The sequence below is a fragment of the Podarcis liolepis genome (assembly GCF_965112155.1).
Source record: "Podarcis liolepis genome assembly, chromosome: 1".
Classification (NCBI taxonomy): Eukaryota; Metazoa; Chordata; class Lepidosauria; order Squamata; family Lacertidae; genus Podarcis; species Podarcis liolepis.
The window spans coordinates 69,043,640-69,062,706 of NC_139554.1; the positions used below are offsets into that span (position 1 = coordinate 69,043,640).

General features: G+C 43.8%; 1 protein-coding gene across 1 annotated transcript; it reads right to left on the reverse strand.

Annotated features, from left to right (window-relative positions):
* Positions 1-624: 624 nt before the first annotated feature.
* Positions 625-17,834, reverse strand: WEE1 (WEE1 G2 checkpoint kinase). Its single transcript, XM_083477551.1, has 11 exons — positions 16,979-17,834; positions 9,463-9,671; positions 8,606-8,672; positions 8,305-8,477; positions 7,868-7,989; positions 6,421-6,567; positions 5,979-6,074; positions 5,799-5,884; positions 5,334-5,504; positions 5,104-5,249; positions 625-2,158 (listed from the first exon to the last, which is right to left on the reverse strand). Exons 1-11 carry the CDS (start codon positions 17,567-17,569, stop codon positions 2,008-2,010), a joined length of 1,959 nt encoding a protein of 652 aa, XP_083333677.1. The 5' UTR covers positions 17,570-17,834; the 3' UTR covers positions 625-2,007.
* Positions 17,835-19,067: the final 1,233 nt, after the last annotated feature.

Genomic DNA, 19,067 nt, shown 5'->3' on the forward strand with positions numbered 1-19,067 from the left:
TGTGATCTCCCTATCCGAATCTGTCTGTGGGCAAAGATCCTCAGGTGAACATCTCCCCTCAGTCCCATCACATCTGAAACATGGTTGGCAGTGACATGAGCTTTTTCTGTGGCTGCTCCCAGGGTAGATTTGTTCTCTTTTTGCTGGCAGGCCAAGACCTTCCTCCTCAGACAAGCCTTTGGAAACCAAGGTGTATATGATGTGGATTACTGGGCAAATATTTAAATTGCTAGCTTTATGTGCGTTATGTATTTTAATTACTGTACTTTGTCTATTTTATATTTTGTAATTGATGTTTTTAAATTCTGCAAGGTACCTTGGAATCCCCAACTTGGAGAAAGGCAGCGTATTAAATAAACAAACACTGAGCAACTACCACAATAAAGAGCTCATATTTATTGAGACTGGAAAGCACTACACCCTTGTATTGCCTCAAACGCAGACAGACATGAGTTTCCTCAACAGGATTTAGATAAACAAGCAGGAATGACCAGCCCAGTGTGTGTGTGTGTGTGTGTGTGTGTGTGTGTGTGTGTGCACGCGCACGCAAAAATATTCTTCACAGGTAGATTTATAGACCGTTAATGGGATATGATACTCAAGGCTGACAAAAACATGACAATATTAATTTCAAAATGTCACTTTAATAATCTGATTCAATACTAATTAAGAACAAAGTTAAACATTCATATAGAAAACATTGGTTTAAGCCAAAAAGCCTGTAATTGGTAACATCTATTTTGGCAATATCAGAACAGATCATTAGGAGGGCCAATTATATTAATTTTGCAACTAAAATTGAAATAGATTTTAGCTGGAGCTTCTGGTGTCTCAAACTACAGCTTTCAGTATCGTACACTATAACACTTTTATACATTCAGTTTGAAAATGGTAACAGTATACTTATGTACAAGTTCTAAAAATATGCCAACAGGTACACTGAAATATTAACACATAAAGGGAAGATGAGGTGAAGGGGAGGAATTAACTTTTGGAGAACTTTATTAGAATGACAAACAAACATTTACACTAATAATGTAATTCAAATATAAAATTGGTGTACTGACTCTGTACACAATACACTAGCTTCAGAGAATGAAGCTGCTTTCAGCAGGGCAGCTTTGATATTTTTCACATAATTTTTTTAAAAGCCCACTAACACAATGATTGTTTTAATGCTACAGTTTTACAGCAAATACAAACTAAAAATAGCAGCAGTTTCACATGGCATGTTTCCACAGGCTTTTTCCTGTGGTCTACGCAATGCCTAACAAAGTGCTCCCAGTTGAATACACAAGTAAAATTCACAATAGTTTACCTGACACCAGGTATGGTTCAGCCTGTTGGCCTTTGGCCTCTCCCCATGTCATTTCCCCCTCCATTCCAAATAGAGTAGTTTACTCAAAAAAGCCCATTAGACTACTAGGAAAAGATTTTCCCCCTGAAATGCATTAAGAATGAGAAGCAGCAAACCACTATAGTGGTTAACTATGGATGGTATACTACTCAGTGTAACTAAAAGGCTTGAAAGTTAGCGTCCTGGTTTCTTTAAGGAGCAGGAGGACACATAGGGTCAGATCCAACTTGACATTCTGCAACAGAAGAGTTTTTTCCATTCACAGAAAAGCCTGATACCCATTGGAGGCTTCTGCTGGACAAAATCAGCAATTTTCTCCAATTCCACCCACAGCTCCCACACCACCTCCCACAATTTTCTGGAGGGTCCCTATATACTCTGAAGTAGATTTTCCAGGAGCTGCAGGGAGGGAGGCTTGGTGAAAAATCACATTTGCTCTTTCTTGTGGTGAGAGACCTCAATGAGCAGAGTGCCACTCATAGGAAGCCTGGATCCTACAGTTATTTAACTGCATTTGGCAAAACTAAAATTGTAAAAGACTTCTTTATAACACCAATGACAGTGATTTAAAGAAACAGAATCCTCTTCCTCTCCTAAACTAGTCCAGGAATATTCCACAATCTTCTTGAAAGCTTTCTGGAACGGCCAATTCAATATATTGTCAAGCTAACTGAACGGTTCATTTTCTTTCCATTAACACGAGTTGTTCTAGTCTGTGCTGTAGATCTAGTTGTCATTCGATCTGTAATTTGAGCTCGCTCTTCTGCTGCTGCTTTTGCCATTTGTGCTTTCTTAAGTTCCCTGGAACATAGAAAAAAAGTCATTTCGCCACCAAATAACTTGCATCCAAAATCATTCTAAAGAGACAAGAACAGTAATTTAGGGTGCAAACATTTTATTGTAATGTTTTTTTCTGGTCTACCAGCACTATTAGCAGAATCACACAGAGCTTTCTACAAGAATATGCTGGAGCAGCACTGCTGGATCAGACCAAAGGCCTATCTAGTCCAGCTTTCCATTCTAGTGGCCCACATTTTCAAGTGGTGTACATAAAAAATTAATTCACAATAAAAATTACAGTGGTGCCTCGCAAGATGAAATTAATTCGTTCCGCAAGTCTCTTCGTCTTGCGGTTTTTTCGTCTTGCGATGCACGGTTTCCCATAGGAATGAATTGAAAATCAATTAATGCTCTTCTGAAGGCTGGGGGGGGGGGGACAAGGGCTTTTCTTCCCACCCCCAGCATTTTAAAAAACCCTGGGACAGCGGAGGATCTTAAAATGCTGGCGGGCGGCATTTTAAAATCGCCCCGGACAGCGGAGGACTTCTCCGCTGTCCGGGGCGATTTAAAAGCCCCTGGGAAGGCAGGCAGGGGGGACAAAGACTTTCGCCCCCTGCCCGCCTTCAGAAGGTGTTCCCGCCCCCCGCCCCACTTCGGAACAGCTTTCCGAAGTGGGGCGGCTGGGGCAGGTGTCCCCGCCCCCCCTCCCCACTTCGAACAGCTTTCCGAAGTGGGGCGGCTGGGGCAGGTGTCCCCGCCCCCCCGCCCCACTTCGGAACAGCTTTCCGAAGTGGGGCGGCTGGGGCAGGTGTCCCCGCCCCCCCCGCCCCACTTCGGAACAGCTTTCCGAAGTGGGGCGGCTGGGGCGGGTGTCCCTGCCCCCCCTCCCCACTTCGGAACAGCTTTCCGAAGTGGGGCGGCTGGGGCGGGTGTCCCCGCCCCCCCTTCGGAACAGCGTTTTAAAATGCTGGGGGTCGGGAGCGAAGCGCTGCCGACCCCCAGCATTTTAAAATCTCCCCGTGTCCCGGGAAGATTTTAAAATGCTGGGGGTCGGCAGCGCTTCGCTCCCGACCCCCAGCATTTTAAAACCTCCCCAGGACACGGGGAGATTTTAAAATGCTGGGGGTCGGCAGCGCTTCGCTCCCGACCCCCAGCATTTTAAAATCTCCCCGGGACAGGGGGAGATTTTAAAATGCTGGGGGTCGGCAGCTAACGCTTCGCTCCCGACCCCCAGCATTTTAAAATCTCCCCGGGACAGAGACTTCTCTGCTGTCCCTTGAAGATTTTAAAATGCTGGGGGTCGGCAGCGAACGCTTCGCTCCCGCCCGCCAGCATTTTAAGATCGCCCGGGGCAGGCGGGGGGGGGGGGGCAGGCAGGGGGGGGAGCAAAGACTTTTGCCCCCTGCCGGCCTTCAGAAGAGGTCCTCTTCTGAAGGCCGGCTGTGGGCGAAAGTCTTTGCTCCCGACCGCCAGCATTTCCCTATGGGCTTTCGTCTTGCGATGCAAGCCCATAGGGAAATTCGTCTTGCGAAGCGCCTCCAAAACAGAAAACCCTTTAGTCTTGCGGGTTTTCCGTCTTGCGAGGCATTCGTCTTGCGGGGTACCACTGTATCATAAAACCAAACACGACCTTAAAATGCATGCTGGAGCAAGGAATTCTGATATTTTATTGATATAAAATTCATCTGCTGACCCTAGGTTCAAGTATTAAGAGGGAGAAAGCTACTTCCTGTCCACTTTCTCCCCACCTCTATCACATCTTTCACAATGAAAGCAGATACCAAGAATTCATTCCATTTCTCTGCAATCTCATCCTCCATTAGTACCTTTCCCCCCAACTTAACTAGGTAACAGTCATTTCCTGAACTCTGATTTTGCTTGAATGGTAGCATGTTTCAAGAGAGAGCACACATTTGATATTATGCTCTCTTCACCATCCTGTAAATATACTTATGTGTTTTCCCTTTAAAGGGAGGGAAGAGAATACCTTGCATTTTGACCTCCACTTTGTAGAACCAAAAGCTGAGACCTAGTAGCTGTATTTATTAGGCATATTTAATACATAAAGTTCCCCTAGTCCTCGTCAAACTTCATAACGTCCACTTTTTGTTATTGGCACGTTTTGTCACCTCACAGACTAATTCTGGTCAAGTTCAATCTTAATACCGAGGTGTTACCCAATAGTTTGTAACTGCATCAACTGTTGCTGTGTGGATGCACAGGGACACACACGGATACACACAAGGACACAATGCTGAGGAAGTTGCAACTAGGGCTACTAAAAATGTCCACCAGTTGAAGCTTTCAGGGCAAAAATGCTGTCAAAAAACGTCTGTTCTCCCCTTTAAAAAACCCAGTAAAAAGGTTTTCAGCAATCGTTTGCCAAGACAGGCATTCCGTCAGCACCACTGAACTACACCTTTCTGGTTTAGTAGTAAACTAGGGACCACATAGCTAATGTGACTTGCATATCATCTGAACACTTTGTATGGTCTCATAAAAAGGGAAAATCTGCACATCTCCTTCCAATTCAGAGATGTACATACTTTCTTCTCCTTGGGAGCGCAAAGCTCTCCCCATGGTAGATGTTACTATATGAACCTGTCGTCCGTCACCCCCCCCCCAGAGTACTTAGAAGCAGTCTTTACAAAATCAAAGTAAATCCTGTAAGAACCAGAGTTTCAACCAGCTTCCATTCAGTGTTGGTATCTTGTTAAACAATACCTGAAGCAAAAAATATGGTGTCTGCTGTACTTCAAATCACTGGGGCTACGTTCAATGTGCTTCAAGAGAAGTTGCAAAATGTTTTATTTTGTTGCTTATGTCTGGAGTTAAATTAAGAGGTTACATAATAAAGTCTAGGTTTTCTTTTTTGTAACAAGGAACAGAGTCTTCTGCTACTTGGCTCTTAATATTATTTCCTAGATTTCTGACACTGAAGTTGCCACAGTATGGATTCAACTTACTTCTGCAACAAAGAGTTTTTGAATTTTTCAGCATTCAGTTCTATTCGTAGTTGCTCAGCACTCTTTCTGGCAGTAGATAACAATGCAGAATGCTTGACTAGAGCTACTGCTGAGGGTCTTTTCTCTGGATCAGGGTTTATCATAAGCTGAAAGAGGAAAGAGATGAAAATGAAGGCTGACCACCCTTCCCTTAAAGAACATGTAGCATGATGTTCAGATCACCTTCTTACCTTCAGTAACTCTAATAGCTCTTGGCAAAGGACTTGTGGAATTCTGGGGAGTTTTCCTTGTCGAATTTCATGCCAATGATCCCCATTGGCTGGCAGTGGTTCGGCACCAGCAGCACACACCACAGTTAATGCGAGAGCAAAAATATCTGCTTTTGGCAAGTAACTGTAGTTCTGCAAAGGAAATAAAAGTTTACAAAATCCCACCAGAACAGATAACAAGGCATAGATCCTAAGTTTTCACTTTGTTCATGCTTTTACTATGTTCGTTTAAGTCACTATGAGTTCACCTTGCTAGAAAGAAGTGACTATTAATAAAGAGTTCTGCTTTCAGAAGGGGCCCTCCTGTGAACGTAACTCTCCTTCAATGAAGTGAGGATCCTTCCATTCATAATCAGAGGATCCAAACCCTAGTCATCAGTAAGATACAGTTAATTATTTAACTCCCATTAGCAAAACTCTGTTTACCTCTTGTAAAACTTCATTGGCCAGGAAACGACTATCTCCTTCTTCTACTTGTGGACTAGATATTCTAGTTACATGACCAAGGTCACCTACATTAAAGAAGAATGGGAAGAAGGGTTATTTTCTCAAAAGCAAAAATAAATAAAAGGTTGCACAGGAAAATGTAACTCCATGCTCCCCTACCTATTTTGAAAACAACCCTGCTAGATGTCCATTCATCATCATCACCTTCTTCAGATATAGTAGTTGGAATTGAAGTCCTAGATATGAAGATATTACCTGCCAAGGAATAAAAATAGACATTCGTCAAAATAAAATCTAGCTTCAGAATTTGCACCATCTGCTGGCTTCTTTGAATAATTAACCCAACAGCTTTCTGGGAAAGAAGCCAGATTTCAGGACAGCCAGCAAACAAGCATAATCTAACAAAAAAAGATCCAAAATAAACTGAACAGCAGTTGGCCAGCTGTATGTTTCAGAACTGATTTCTTTCATTGTTTTCTGTATTCAGAATGAAAAAGTTTCCGTTACTAAGGTGTGGTTCACTGGTTATTTTACTACCACATATTCAATCATCTCTAAAAACACTTTCAATGCAGGAAATACCAGATCTCTGAATACTTACTGGGCTTTATATCCATGTGCACCAAGGACATTGAATGGATATACTTTAAACCACGGGCAACTTGTAGAAGCAAATCTTTCAATTCTGGTTCACTGAAATAGCGCATACTTCTATAGTTTTCGCTTATAGCATCAGCTAAACTTCCACCTAGAAGTAAAATTAAATAATGTAAAAGTAGAAAATTCATTTTCTTGTAGGCCAGAGGTAGCCAAGGTGGTGCCCTCAGGACATTTTGGACTCTCATCAGGCCCAGCCAGCACATCAAATGGTATGGAATGATGGGAGCTATAGTCTTGCAACATTTGGAGGGCACCATATTGCTACCTTGGTTCTAAGGCCAATGCATGCTGTGTTTAACAATACTTAGCATTTGTATAACACTTTTAAAGTGCTCAAAGCACTTAACATGTATTACCAATATGTAGTTCTTGCAACAATAATGTAAGGCACATATAGCCAACATGGTATCTTCCAGATGTCGTTGGGTTACAAATTCCATCAACCCCAGCCACTGTGGCCAATGATGACAGGAACTATAGCCCCAAAAACATCTGGAAGGCACTGCATTGTCAAGGAGCTAGTAGGCTGTAGGGGTTCTAACCAATTCCTTGGGCCACATGTTCAAGAGGTCTAGTCTAGGGTTAAGGGACAATAACAGAGAAAAGAAAAGAGACTCTAAAAAAGATACATGAGTAAAGCTATATAAGTACAGCCACATATTAAGCAAACCAGATTATTTATATTTTTGTTCTGAAATATTCTAGATTGGGTATTGAATTTTTTCTTGGAAGGAAGATTCCCAATTTATGACTCAGGAAGCAAGTCTAGTTAATCAGCTGGAAAGTTTGTAAGAACATTCACTTCCTGCCTATTTAAGAACCTCGCAAATTATTTGAATTTTGTTGTATCATAAATTGTCTAAAATTCATCTGATCTTTCACTTCTACCTGCTTTGTCCTAACTGTAACCATATGAGTTTGACATTAATATAAAATACTACTGATTCAGAGACTAAGATGAACAGAGCACTGCTTGTACAAACTGGGCTCCAATCCCCACTTCTGCCTTTTGCACACACCACAAAAGCCACTTCTTAAAAGGTGAATGACCCTCCAGAACAGTGTGTGATGTGGCAAGGGGGGCTTCAGCAGGATGGAGAAATCAAGAAAATTTGCTAGACTGTCTTCTACAAGCAGAAATGCCTTTTTGCTCATGTAAGACATACCTGGCTGCGTCCAAGCCAATGGCTGTAATCCTGTACCCCATTACACATGCTTAAATTCCATTGAAAGGAATAGGACTTAGCAAGTGCAGGATTGACTTTGTTGGCAAATTAGTCAGCAGATCTCCCTCCCCTTTCCCAGACAAGTTCAGCATCTTACTACAACTATGTTCTCTTAATAACCAGAATTCATAGTAAGGCAAATTCAATAGGAGCTTTACTTACCATTACAATACTCATTCTGTATAAGCATATGATCATCTTCTGCCCAAGCAGAGAAATATCTGACTACATGTGAATGCTGTCCCAAAACTGCATGAGCATAGACTTCTCTAAGAGCATTTTGCCTGTGGTATTGAAACAAATTAAATAAAGCTTGAGACTGGTTTAAGGAAGCAAGCATAGAATGCTGGTCATATAACAAGAGCAGTTAAGTTTTTTGAGTTGGAAGAGGTATGAACTAGGGCATAGGGGTGTTGTGTTTGTTATGTACAGGTGAATGAATGCTAGTTTTGCAACTATAAACATTTCAGTATTGTAGCTGCAAAGACATTATGTGAACAAATCCTTACATGCCTTGATGGGGTTATTTTAAAAATGAGTATGTGCAGAGGAGTGAAATACAAGAACATAGCATAGTTTACATTTAATTTTTTACTCACTCATCAATTGAGCCAGCCAAGGGTTTCTTAGAACGCTTTATTGCATAAATGCAACCATCGAGCCTTTTCACACATTTGAATACTGAACCAAATTCTCCAGATCCAATCTTTTCCAATTCATGAAATTCTGTTGCATATCGTGATTTCATATTACTTTCTGTTATGCTGATCCGCTAAAAGGATTGAGACAAACAAGTTTGAGGAAAAGGGCTTCTTAAAAGGTTAATCCTATGGATTTCAATGGAACTTTAAAAATGCTTACTTAGGAATAAATCGGGATTGTTTTTTTATTTTTATTTACCTTGGCAGGTCTCGTAGTTTCATCTTCAGGCTCTCCATCACTTGCTTCCATATCTTCACCATAGGAGCTGTGACACAAACAATAAGTAAAAGAAATGCTATGAAACCTTCACTTTCATCGATAAGTTACATTAAGATGTAAACTTTTACTTTCCAAGCAATTTAATCAAATTCATGAACTGTGCAAAGCCATAGCTACCAGACCACTTCCAGACATTTTTTTCACCTATGCCAATAGTAGGGACAATGTAGAAGAGGGGGTGTGCACAAATAGTATAAAGGAAGCTGTGCTGCATTGAAGTGATGTGACAGAACGATTGTTTGAATAGATTATGTCAATTAATATTGTGCCATGCCAACATCTCACCGCAGTAAGATGTGTGTTTGTGTCAAATGCAGGGAAGAGAGACTGATAGGAGTCAGACTCCTTAAAAAAGGGAAGTAGAACAGGTATATAAAAGGTTACGTTTAGGCCCAAATTAGACCTCATGCTAAAGGTGAAGCTGTCAGAATTTACCCATGTTTCCCTGGGCCCCACTGTAGCAACAACCAACTGTGCAGAATGGAGATGAGGAAACTGAATATAACATCAGCAGAGAAAGAGCTATATTTGCAGCCCATGTTTAGCAAACTCTAGTTTCACCTCAAGACTTACAAACTAATATCTCACAATGTTAGGCAATGTTACAAGTTCTGCTGTACAATTTTAACCACTTGTGTTCTTAAAGCCTCCCTAACTCTATACCCAATTATTCACTTGAAAATAAAGATAGTTAAGTACAATCCCTTCATTGACATGATTGCTATCAAAAGTTTATTTCTTAAGCAGTTTATCAATGACCAGCTCTAGACACTTACTCATTCCAATGTGTTCGCTTTCTCCTACGACACTGCCCAACTGATGACTGAAGGAAGAGAGAGTCTGGAGTGAAGGGATTAATGTTCACGTGAGGTGCTTGCCCCACATCAGATTCCTGTTTGACTAGTTTTCCAACATTCATAAAGAGAGAGCCACCTCGGAGTTTAGCTGAACTTGATCCAATTCCTTCAGCTCTACAAAGTAAACTCTGAAAAATAAAGGAAACGAGTAAATTAACAGTTCTGTCCCATGTTGACTTAACAAGTTAATGATTATTTGGAATTTAAACGAATGAATAATCTTTCCAAATATAACATTTGTGCTTCCCCTATGGCAAATTACTATGGCATAAATGGGTTTCCTATTCATTGTTTCATATGTAAAATCAATATAATGCAATAACTGATTTTGGTTATCAGAGCAATGAGCAAAGCAGAACTAAACACACACACACACCTCGCTTCACCTTAAGGCTTCCTAAGTTCTATTAGACATATTGTTTAATCAGCTTTTATCATATTGTTCCTCCCAAAAGAGCCCAGAGTAGAAATCATATTAGTATCATTTAAAGCATACTAACAACACCTAAAAACTATCACATTCTCTCAGCTAATGATATGGACATAAATGGAAGTTGTCTCCACCCAGCTTTTCAGTGACCTCTGTTTTTAGCCCATTGTGCCACAACTCACCCTCACCCCCAGAAGCTTTCTGAAGTGTTTGGGGAGATGCCAAAGGGGGAAAGTCATCTTCTGGCAATCCCCTTCTAGTGGAACTTCTTGGGATCCAAGGCAATAATTGGTGTGAAACGCTTTAAATCAACAGCATTTCTGAATCAAGAGTTTCTTTGTTAGTAGAAAAGAAAAATAGTTCTGGCAAACAAACATCTCTCTCCCACCCTTTCTTTAAATCACAGCTGGTGTTATAGGCATGCCACAGAATGCAACGCAAGGTGTTGATCAGATAATACAACTATTAGTTCATAAAATCTTCACCTGGATGAAGAGCAAGACCTGATCACCTCCTAAATATAGAAGGCTAACTAAAGATGCTTCTGTCCAGCTCTTGCCATTACACACTTAGTTATACATTGAAGTTACCTATTTAAAATCAGTAGAACAGATGTACAACTCCAACCAGTAAAACACTGTAAGCTACACATTGTTGGCTTTGACCAGTTATTGACAGAAGGAATTGCTACAGTTTTTAGATAACAGCAATGTGCAAGACTAGTTATCCATGCCTACTTTCATCTTGCTGTCAAGAACATGTACATATCAACCCATGTTAATCAAATCTGCTAACTAGGTGAAAGAATTAGGAGTAACTATTAGTATTATTAAAATCTGTATACTGCCTTTGAGCTGTAGATCCCAGAGTGGTTCACAACATAAAATCACAATATAAAAGCTACAAAACACATAGTAAAAAATAAGAACAAACTAATAATCTCCTCTCCCACAACACATTTAAAAGGGCATCAGATGTTAATCAGCCAAAGGCCTGGCTGAAGAGGAATGTTTCACCTAGCAGCTGAAGGTGTATAATGAAGGCACCAGGTGAACTTCCCTGGGGAGAGCATTCCACAGGCAGGGAATAACAGCAGAAAAGGCCCGTTCTCGTATTGCCACCCTCAAGACCTCTCATAGAGGCACACAATAAGGGCCTCAGAGGATGACCTCAGGGTTCGGGTAGGTTCATATGGAGAGAGGTGGTCCTTGAAGTATTGCAGTCCTGAGCCATTTAAGGTTTTATAGGTCAAAACCAGCACTTGAAATTGGGCCCAGAAACTAATTGGCAGCCGGTGCAGTCGGGCCAGGATTGGTATAATATGCTCAAACTGTCTTTCTCCAGTAAGCAACCTGGCTGCCGAATTCTGCACCAGCTGAAGTTTCTGAACCGTCTTCAGAGGCAGCTCTGTGTACGTGTTGCTGTAATTTAACCTAGAGATTACAAGAGCATAGACAGCAGTAGTTAGGCAATCCCTGTGAAAGTAGGGGCACAGCTGAGCCACCAGTCAAAGCTGATGGAAGGCACTTCACACCGCTAAGGCCACCTGAGCCTCAAGTGACAGAAATGCAACCACAAGTACCACCAAGCTACGTACCCAGTCCCTCAGAAGGAGTGTAACCCCATCAAGAGCAGGCAACCTCCCATCCATCCTGTTTTAGGCCTACTAACAATGCCTCAGTCTTATCTGATCTAGTCCATTACAGAGGCAAGCAATGGTCCAGCACATCCACTGCCACACCTGCAGATGTAAAGGAACAGAACTGTGTGTCATCAGCATATTGCTGACAACATACTCCGAAGCTCTAGATGACCCCACTTAGTAGTTCCAAATATATGTTAAAATACACTGAAGGCTCCATGGGGCTGAAAAATACTCCCCAAGCATCATCCCCTGGAAATGTCCACCCAAGTAGGACTGGTACCACAGCAAAGGGGTGCCACCCACCCACTACTAGGACTGCAAGCGTTAATCAATGAACTGGTAAATTTGACAATAAATAAATGGGAGTCCAGAAAGGCATACCTGAGTCCTGTTGATGTAGATGTCCTTTATCCTTCTTACCTCATTCAAGTTTACTAAAAACCACACAACTAAGAGATGACTTTTCTTTCCTGTTTGTAGTCAGAGCCAACAGTTTGCCATACCTTGTGGAAGCTATTACAACTTTTGCTCAACCACAGGCAACAGAAGAACTCAGCTGACACTATATACAGCAATACAGTACTGAAGTATCTTGACCTTTTTATTTTTTTGATCCATTATGACTCTCATGCCATATTCTAAACCAAAAGAAAGCAGACATCCAAAGCCCCCTCATACATACAAATAAACTGCCACCGTGCCACCAATCACCAAACTTTCAGTATTATACTTGACCACTGACCGGTTGCTTCAATATAGTTTCAAAACTCTGATAAAAGCCAGGTTCTCAGAACATAAACGGTTTCATTTAGGCCCACACTGCCAACAGCAAATATTAAACATTGCTGAAATTGTGAAAACATACTTCTTTTTGTCTGGTTGAGGGTGAAAAAGAATCACCAATAGAAATTAGCAGTATAGCATTTTAAAATAATAATAATAATAATACATAAGAAAACAATGCTCTCTGTAAGATGTATTTGAAGTATAATATGCATAGTGCTCATAGAGCAGTGGTGTCCAAACTTTTTTCAAAGAAGGCCAGATTTGATGAAGTGAAGGGCCGTGAAGGCTGACCAAAGGGCCGACCAAAGTTATGACGGACACTCAGGGTTGCGAACGTGATCCGTGCGGGATGCATGTTTGCAACCTGAAGCGTTCACAACCCGCAGCGGCACATCTGTGCACGAGCGGGTTGCGATTTAGCGCTTCTGTGCATAGGGCAATTTAGCACTTCTGCACATGCATGACCGCTGAAACCCAGAAGTAGCCTGTTCTGGTACTTCCAGGTTTTGGTAGATCCGTAACCCGAAAAAACGCAACCTGAAGAGCGTCTGTAACCCGAGGTATGATTGTATTGACCTTTTCTGAGGATTGAAGTTGTTGAGCTTTTTTTAGGATTTTGAGTTTTTAATCTTTTTTATGGTTGATCTTGTTTTTAGGATTTTACCCCAGTGGGCCAGATTAGGCCCCCAAAACAGACTTTGGACATACCTGGCACAGAGGCTACCTAAAATAAAATGGGGATGAAAATTATATAGTTATTCACTGCAAAGTTCATATTGTATTGTTAACCAGAAAGTGTAATCCTATCTACCATGCAGTTAAATCTAATGAATAAAGAAATACCAGCTCCTTCAAAGGAGAGAAGGTGGTAGCCAATTTAGTCATTGTAGAATAGAACTTCCCTTCACTCTCAAACATAACCAAGAGAACATAACGTCAATTGGTTACATCCAAAGTTTTCATACCATATATACAGAGTTGGCTCTTCAGCTAGCCCATAGTAGCATGTGTGGTGAGGTCAATATCCCCTCCCAACACTAGTACTGCCGCTGATTACTTGGACTGGGCTTTGTAGCAGGGATGTCAGAGCCTCATGGGCACATCAGTGGCAGTGTCAGATTAGGCCTCAACCTTGCTATCGCTTTATCCCATCTATTATCAATAAATTATGACCCCTCCCTTCACCAGACAGTCCTAGGATGCGCTAAAATTAAAAATTCAGAATTAAAAACTGTTAAAACAAATAGTCACAAGAATATGGTGGTTGCTAAAAACAATTTTTTTGTGTGTCAAATGCCAAAGAGGTGCATCTTCAGCATGCACCCAAAGCTGCAGTGTGAAGGTGCCAGATGTACCACTGTGGGGAGGGGATTCCACAACTCAGGGGCTGCCAGAGAATGCCCTCTCCAAGGCCATCTTCATCTCCCCCCCCCCCATATACACAAACAAACAAATACAAACTTCTGAGGACAGCAGAACTACCAAAAGTGCTTCCTCCAAGGTGGTTTGTAGGAAAGGAAGCAGCCTTTCAAATATTTGGGGCCTAAATTGTTTAGGACTTTAAGCACTTTAAACATGAGTGTGACCAATTTGAATTAATCCCAGAAACAAATTGGCAGTCAATGATAGGCAGCAGCAATGGTGGTGGCAGGAGGGTGGCTCCCTGGTTCCACCCCATGCTGCTAAGACAATTACTACTTACTTGCATCCTGATTCTAAAGTTAGAAAACCCAGATTCCCTCTTACGACTACAAAGCCAAAGTATTTTTGGAGACACAATAAATTCAGCTTCACATATGAAATTTTATTTATCTACAATACTGGCATTCTGCTCATCCAGTGCACTGATTGGCAACACTCAAGAGCAATTTTGCGAAGTTTTTTTTTAAAAAAAAATCTTACAAAAAACCCAGTCTCCTCCTACATCCCACCAGACATCAAAACATGAATAATAACCTCTCCATGATCTTAGGGAGTAAACATAATGGCACAGAAGGGAAAAGCCCTGTGTTCCATGGGCTGCACCATTTAGGGTTTTAAACTTAGAATCATAGCATTGTAGAGTTGGAAGGGACCCTGTGGACCATCTAGTCCAGCCCCTGAAATGCAGGGGCAAGTAATTTGAGTGCTCCATTATCTTCTTTTGGAGCAACTTAAGTTGTGTTTCCCATGAAGTTCCATTGTATGTAACAGACCTTGCACACATTTCTCTTGAAACAGAAGCCCCTTGTGTTTTCAGTGTTCCTCAGTGCTTAGCTCTGGAGCATACAGAACAATTCCAACTCATTGGTGTTCTTCTCCAGAGTGACCAAGGAGCCAATCCTCAGTGGCTGACTCACCTCCTTTCTTTCCCTCTGGCTCCAATCAGCACAAAGGGCGAGGAGACTCCTCCTCAGTGGCTAAAAAGCTCCTCTTTCATACTGATTCAAGAGCTCTATGAAGCGGAAGACAGAGACTCCACTGCAGAGATAACAACAGGTATTCAACACCACCACCACCCAAAACCCCTGGACCACAACAACTTAATTACCAACACTTTGAATTGTGTGTAGAAATGGACTGAAAACAACTGCAGCTGTTTTAAGATAGGCATGCAGGAGCATTTAAGATAGGCATGCAGGAGCATCCTTACTTCTCAATATGGATCAATTTAAATGTCAAGAGCAAAGAAAGCCCTGTGTAGAGCACACTGCAACTAAGAAATTTGTCACCATGCCCAGGTCATAGATGTGAACATCCTGCAAATTTATCTGGCAAAGTGCTATATAGCACTCTCTTTTTTACTTATTATATTACTATTCCATCCTTTTATTCAAGAAGCTTAGTCACTGAAGCTGCAATTCTATGCCCATTTACCAGGGAATAGTTAAGTTCCTGGAACTTACTTCCAAGTACACATGCATAGTATTATGTTTTTTCTATTTATATGCCTCACTGTATATATTATACTCAAATTAGTTCAATGCAAAACATTGTCTCACTTTATCTTCACAGTAATTCAGTTGAGTAGCTTGCCCAGAGGCATCAGGTAAGCGTCATACTTGAGCAAAGATTTGAACAGAGAACTCACTGGCCTAGGCTCTACAATCCACCCACTATAACAAAGACAGTTATGAGACAACATTTAACAAAATGTATGCATGTATCATTAAAACAAGCAGATGGCCTTCCAATTCATTCAGTTATCCAATACTTCTATTCCTCTCAAGATTCTTTTACATGGACAATAATGGTATCATAATAATATGTAATAATATCACATTCATGAAAACGTTTAAAATTTAAAGCTGGAGTTTAAAAAAGCTAGTGAAAAAGTTTTCTTCCCTCTCTCAACTGTTACAAAAGCAGTTTGATTTCATGATGTAAAGGTGAGTGTTTTTTAACCGCTCTTCTGAATGTAAACATTTCAATTTCACTAAGCAAACTGGAAGGACAGTCTCAGGGCTCAGAAGTGTCCAGAGTAGCTTTATTGTGGGGGGAACAAACAGCTGCGGCAAACTGGCCCTGCATCTTGCAATGTCGGTAAAAACTATTTTAGGCACAATTTGTAGCTCAGTTACATAATCTTAACGGACAATCTGTGGGCAGGGCTTACCAAAGTTGCCAATATTTCTGTAACAGGCAAGCTAGCTTGTTATGTAATAAGCACGATGTACAGGCTTGGAACTGGAAAAAATTATTCAAGTATTTGGCACCAACTTATGAAGTATAGCTGAATGGAACTTATGTTTAAAAGGCTCTCCAACCAATGAAATCAAGCAGCAGCCATTGTTTAGTTGGGAGTATTCTGCACTTTACAATGCTGGCTGCTGTTAAAAGGGCAATCCACATGTAAACAATGCAAAAAGGAGAAAATACGCAGGTACACCAACATGTTGCCTCTGTTTATTGACGATAACCTGCTTCACCAGCTGCATTTGGTATATACCTAGATACCAAGGCAGCCACTGAAATTTCATGGGGGCACACCACACTTTCAAAGCACTGGGCTTCACCTGCCAAGTATGGTTTGCATTTGCCAACAGTCTCTCATTTCAACTTTCAACATGTTTTGGAGAACGGTCTGATGGCAGCTCTTAATTTTAAACGAGCGAAAAGGCTGCATGGGCGGACCATACGGATTCACTTCTCTCTAAGTTGCCAGTTATGGGGGGGAAACCGACAAAGGCGAAAGGGGCGTGGCACCAATTCCTCAGAGCACCGCTAGTTGCATTGTCTTCCCTTTCCCCCGAAAATAACATTTTTGCTCTGATCAACCCAAAACGGTCTGCCAACAAGCTTCTTAAAGTAAAAAAGCGAGGCAGCCTCTAACGCCTGTTTCACGGACTACACACTACGCGGGATGGTCGGCCAAGGGAGCCGCCCGGAGACCTACCGAGCGCCCACGTGCTCAGACGGAAGCGAACCAAGCGGCGGCAGCGACTGAATGGAAACTCCCCGGCAGAGCCGACACGCCGGTGGGGTAGCCTAACCTTTCCCCCCCCCCAAGCCCCGCACCCGCCACTGAGCCTCCGGATCCCCCCCTCTCCCCCCTCCTGCAATTGTCCTCCGCTCGTCCTTCCCCCTCCTCTCACCTTCGGCGTGTGCGGGGTGTCGAAGAGGCGCAGTTTGCGGAAAGTCTTGTGGGGCGGGGTGTCGGGATACTCGGGCAGCGCAGAAACGGGACCCTGGTGGCCCCGGCACGGCAGCACCCGGGAGCGCGGCGGCGACGGTCGGCCGCAGCAGCGGCGGGGTCCTTTCAGCGGCGGCGAGCCGGCCATGAAGTAAGCTCCGGGCGATTTCACGGGGGACGAGGAGCCGAAGCCCTCCTCTTCCCACGAGTCTCCCTCGTCGCCCGGTAGCGCGGGAGGCGCCAGTTCCATCGCGACCTCCTCGGGCGATCGCGGCGGCGGCGGTGGCTCCCTGCGCCGAGCCGGGGTATGGCTCACGGAAAGCGGGGAGTCGGCCTCCTGGAAAGCCGAGTCTTCCCCGGTGCTGTTGCCGCTGCCAGCTTCCTCCTCCTCCTCTTCGTAGCAGTCTTCCTCCTCCTCCTCTTCCTCCTCGCAGTCGCTCCCGCCGCCCGAAAAAAGCAGCTTCTGCCGGATCGGGGCCGGTGCCCTACGCGCCGCCAGGCGCCGCGGTCCCGCGACCGGCTGCTGCTGCGGCTGCAGACTCAGGAAACTCATGGCCGAGATCCGCGGGAGGCCTTCACTTGTTCAGACGGGACGCTGACAGGAGTAAACCACGCCTCCCTCCTCCTCCCTGCGCTGAAATGCCCGTTCACACGACGCGCGACCCGTGCCTCGCCTGCGCGCTCCTCCACGAAGCTCCGGCTCTTGCCACAGCAGCAGCACACTCGCCCGTTCGGACTCCGCGGCTTTCCCGCGACCGTTAGTCACGTGCCAGGTCACGCCAGCCAATCACGCACGCCCCCTTCGTTTGAAAACATGGGAGGCGGGAGGCGGGGCTGTGCGTGGTGGCGTCAGACGGCAATTTGGCGCGAATTCGGGGTTGGGAGTAGGAGGGGCGGGCCGTATTCTAATACCGTTCTTATCATAGAGGGGCTCGAGCTCCGGGGGGACGTTAGCTGCGCGTGCAGCAGGGCCAGCGTTTGAACTGGAGCTCGTGCAAGTCCAGAGGAGGAGGAGGGGCAGCAAGGGGGCTTCCCCAGGGTGGGGGATGGAGACAGTAGGAGCAGCAGCGCCTGCCCGTGCGCGACGTGACTCTTTCTGACTCAGCTGCAATTCTCGCCGTCTGCATTTGGCCGAAACTGGCTTGCTGCTGATGTAACTGTGTGTCAGCAACAGCCACCCGCTGGAGGGTCCCTTTTACCTACAGCCTGACAAACTGGTTTAGCAGTGAGCCCGAGGCTGTGATCTATAAATCATCCTGACAGTTTAAAGGCTGCAATCCTAGCCATGGTACACCTCCAATGCGCTTTCGAAAAGCGGCGCGCGGCCCGGTCTAAATCGGTTTGACCGCAGCTTCGCCGGGTCTGAATAACGTGTGGATCAATCGTCTGCTGCTCTTCAAAATTATCTGCCTGTATACCCACCGTGTGGTATAAAGAGGCTAGCTGTCTCCGGGCGTCGCAGCCTCGCTCATTCAAGCAAAGCTCATTCAAGACCCTCTGGACGGGTTGCTTTGCATCAATAAAAGCAAAATTGTTGGCGCCAACAGTTAAAAATATTCGGGTGGGAGGCGCGAGTTAGCTGTGGTTACATTAGATTCCAGAGGCCCCCTGGTACATGTATCCCCCGAAGGAGGTTCTCCTCAGAGGCGAGCGTACGCGCTGGGATTTTTAAATGGCTTCGCCCCAGTTAAAAGGAAACAACTCGCAGCCACCAAGAGAAGCAGGAGGATCGCCCGGCCTGCGCAGACAAGAATTCCCTGCGGCCAAACACTTCCACTGCGAAGGGAGGAGCGGAGCCGCCTCTCTCTCCCAACAGCAGGGTGGTGTTGGTTGACGTAGAAAGATGGCCTTTGAGGAGGAAGAAATAAAAAGGAGACAGGCTATTCTTCGAAAAGGAGCAGGGCATTTGAGTGTGAATTTCATCAAGCGTGTCATCTTTCAGGACACGTTAAAGAGAGGGAAAGAGAAACTGCTTGCAACACTGTCTTTTGATGACTCCGGTAGGAACCTTCTCCAAAGACACGCCCAAATGGGTTTAAATCTAAACACTT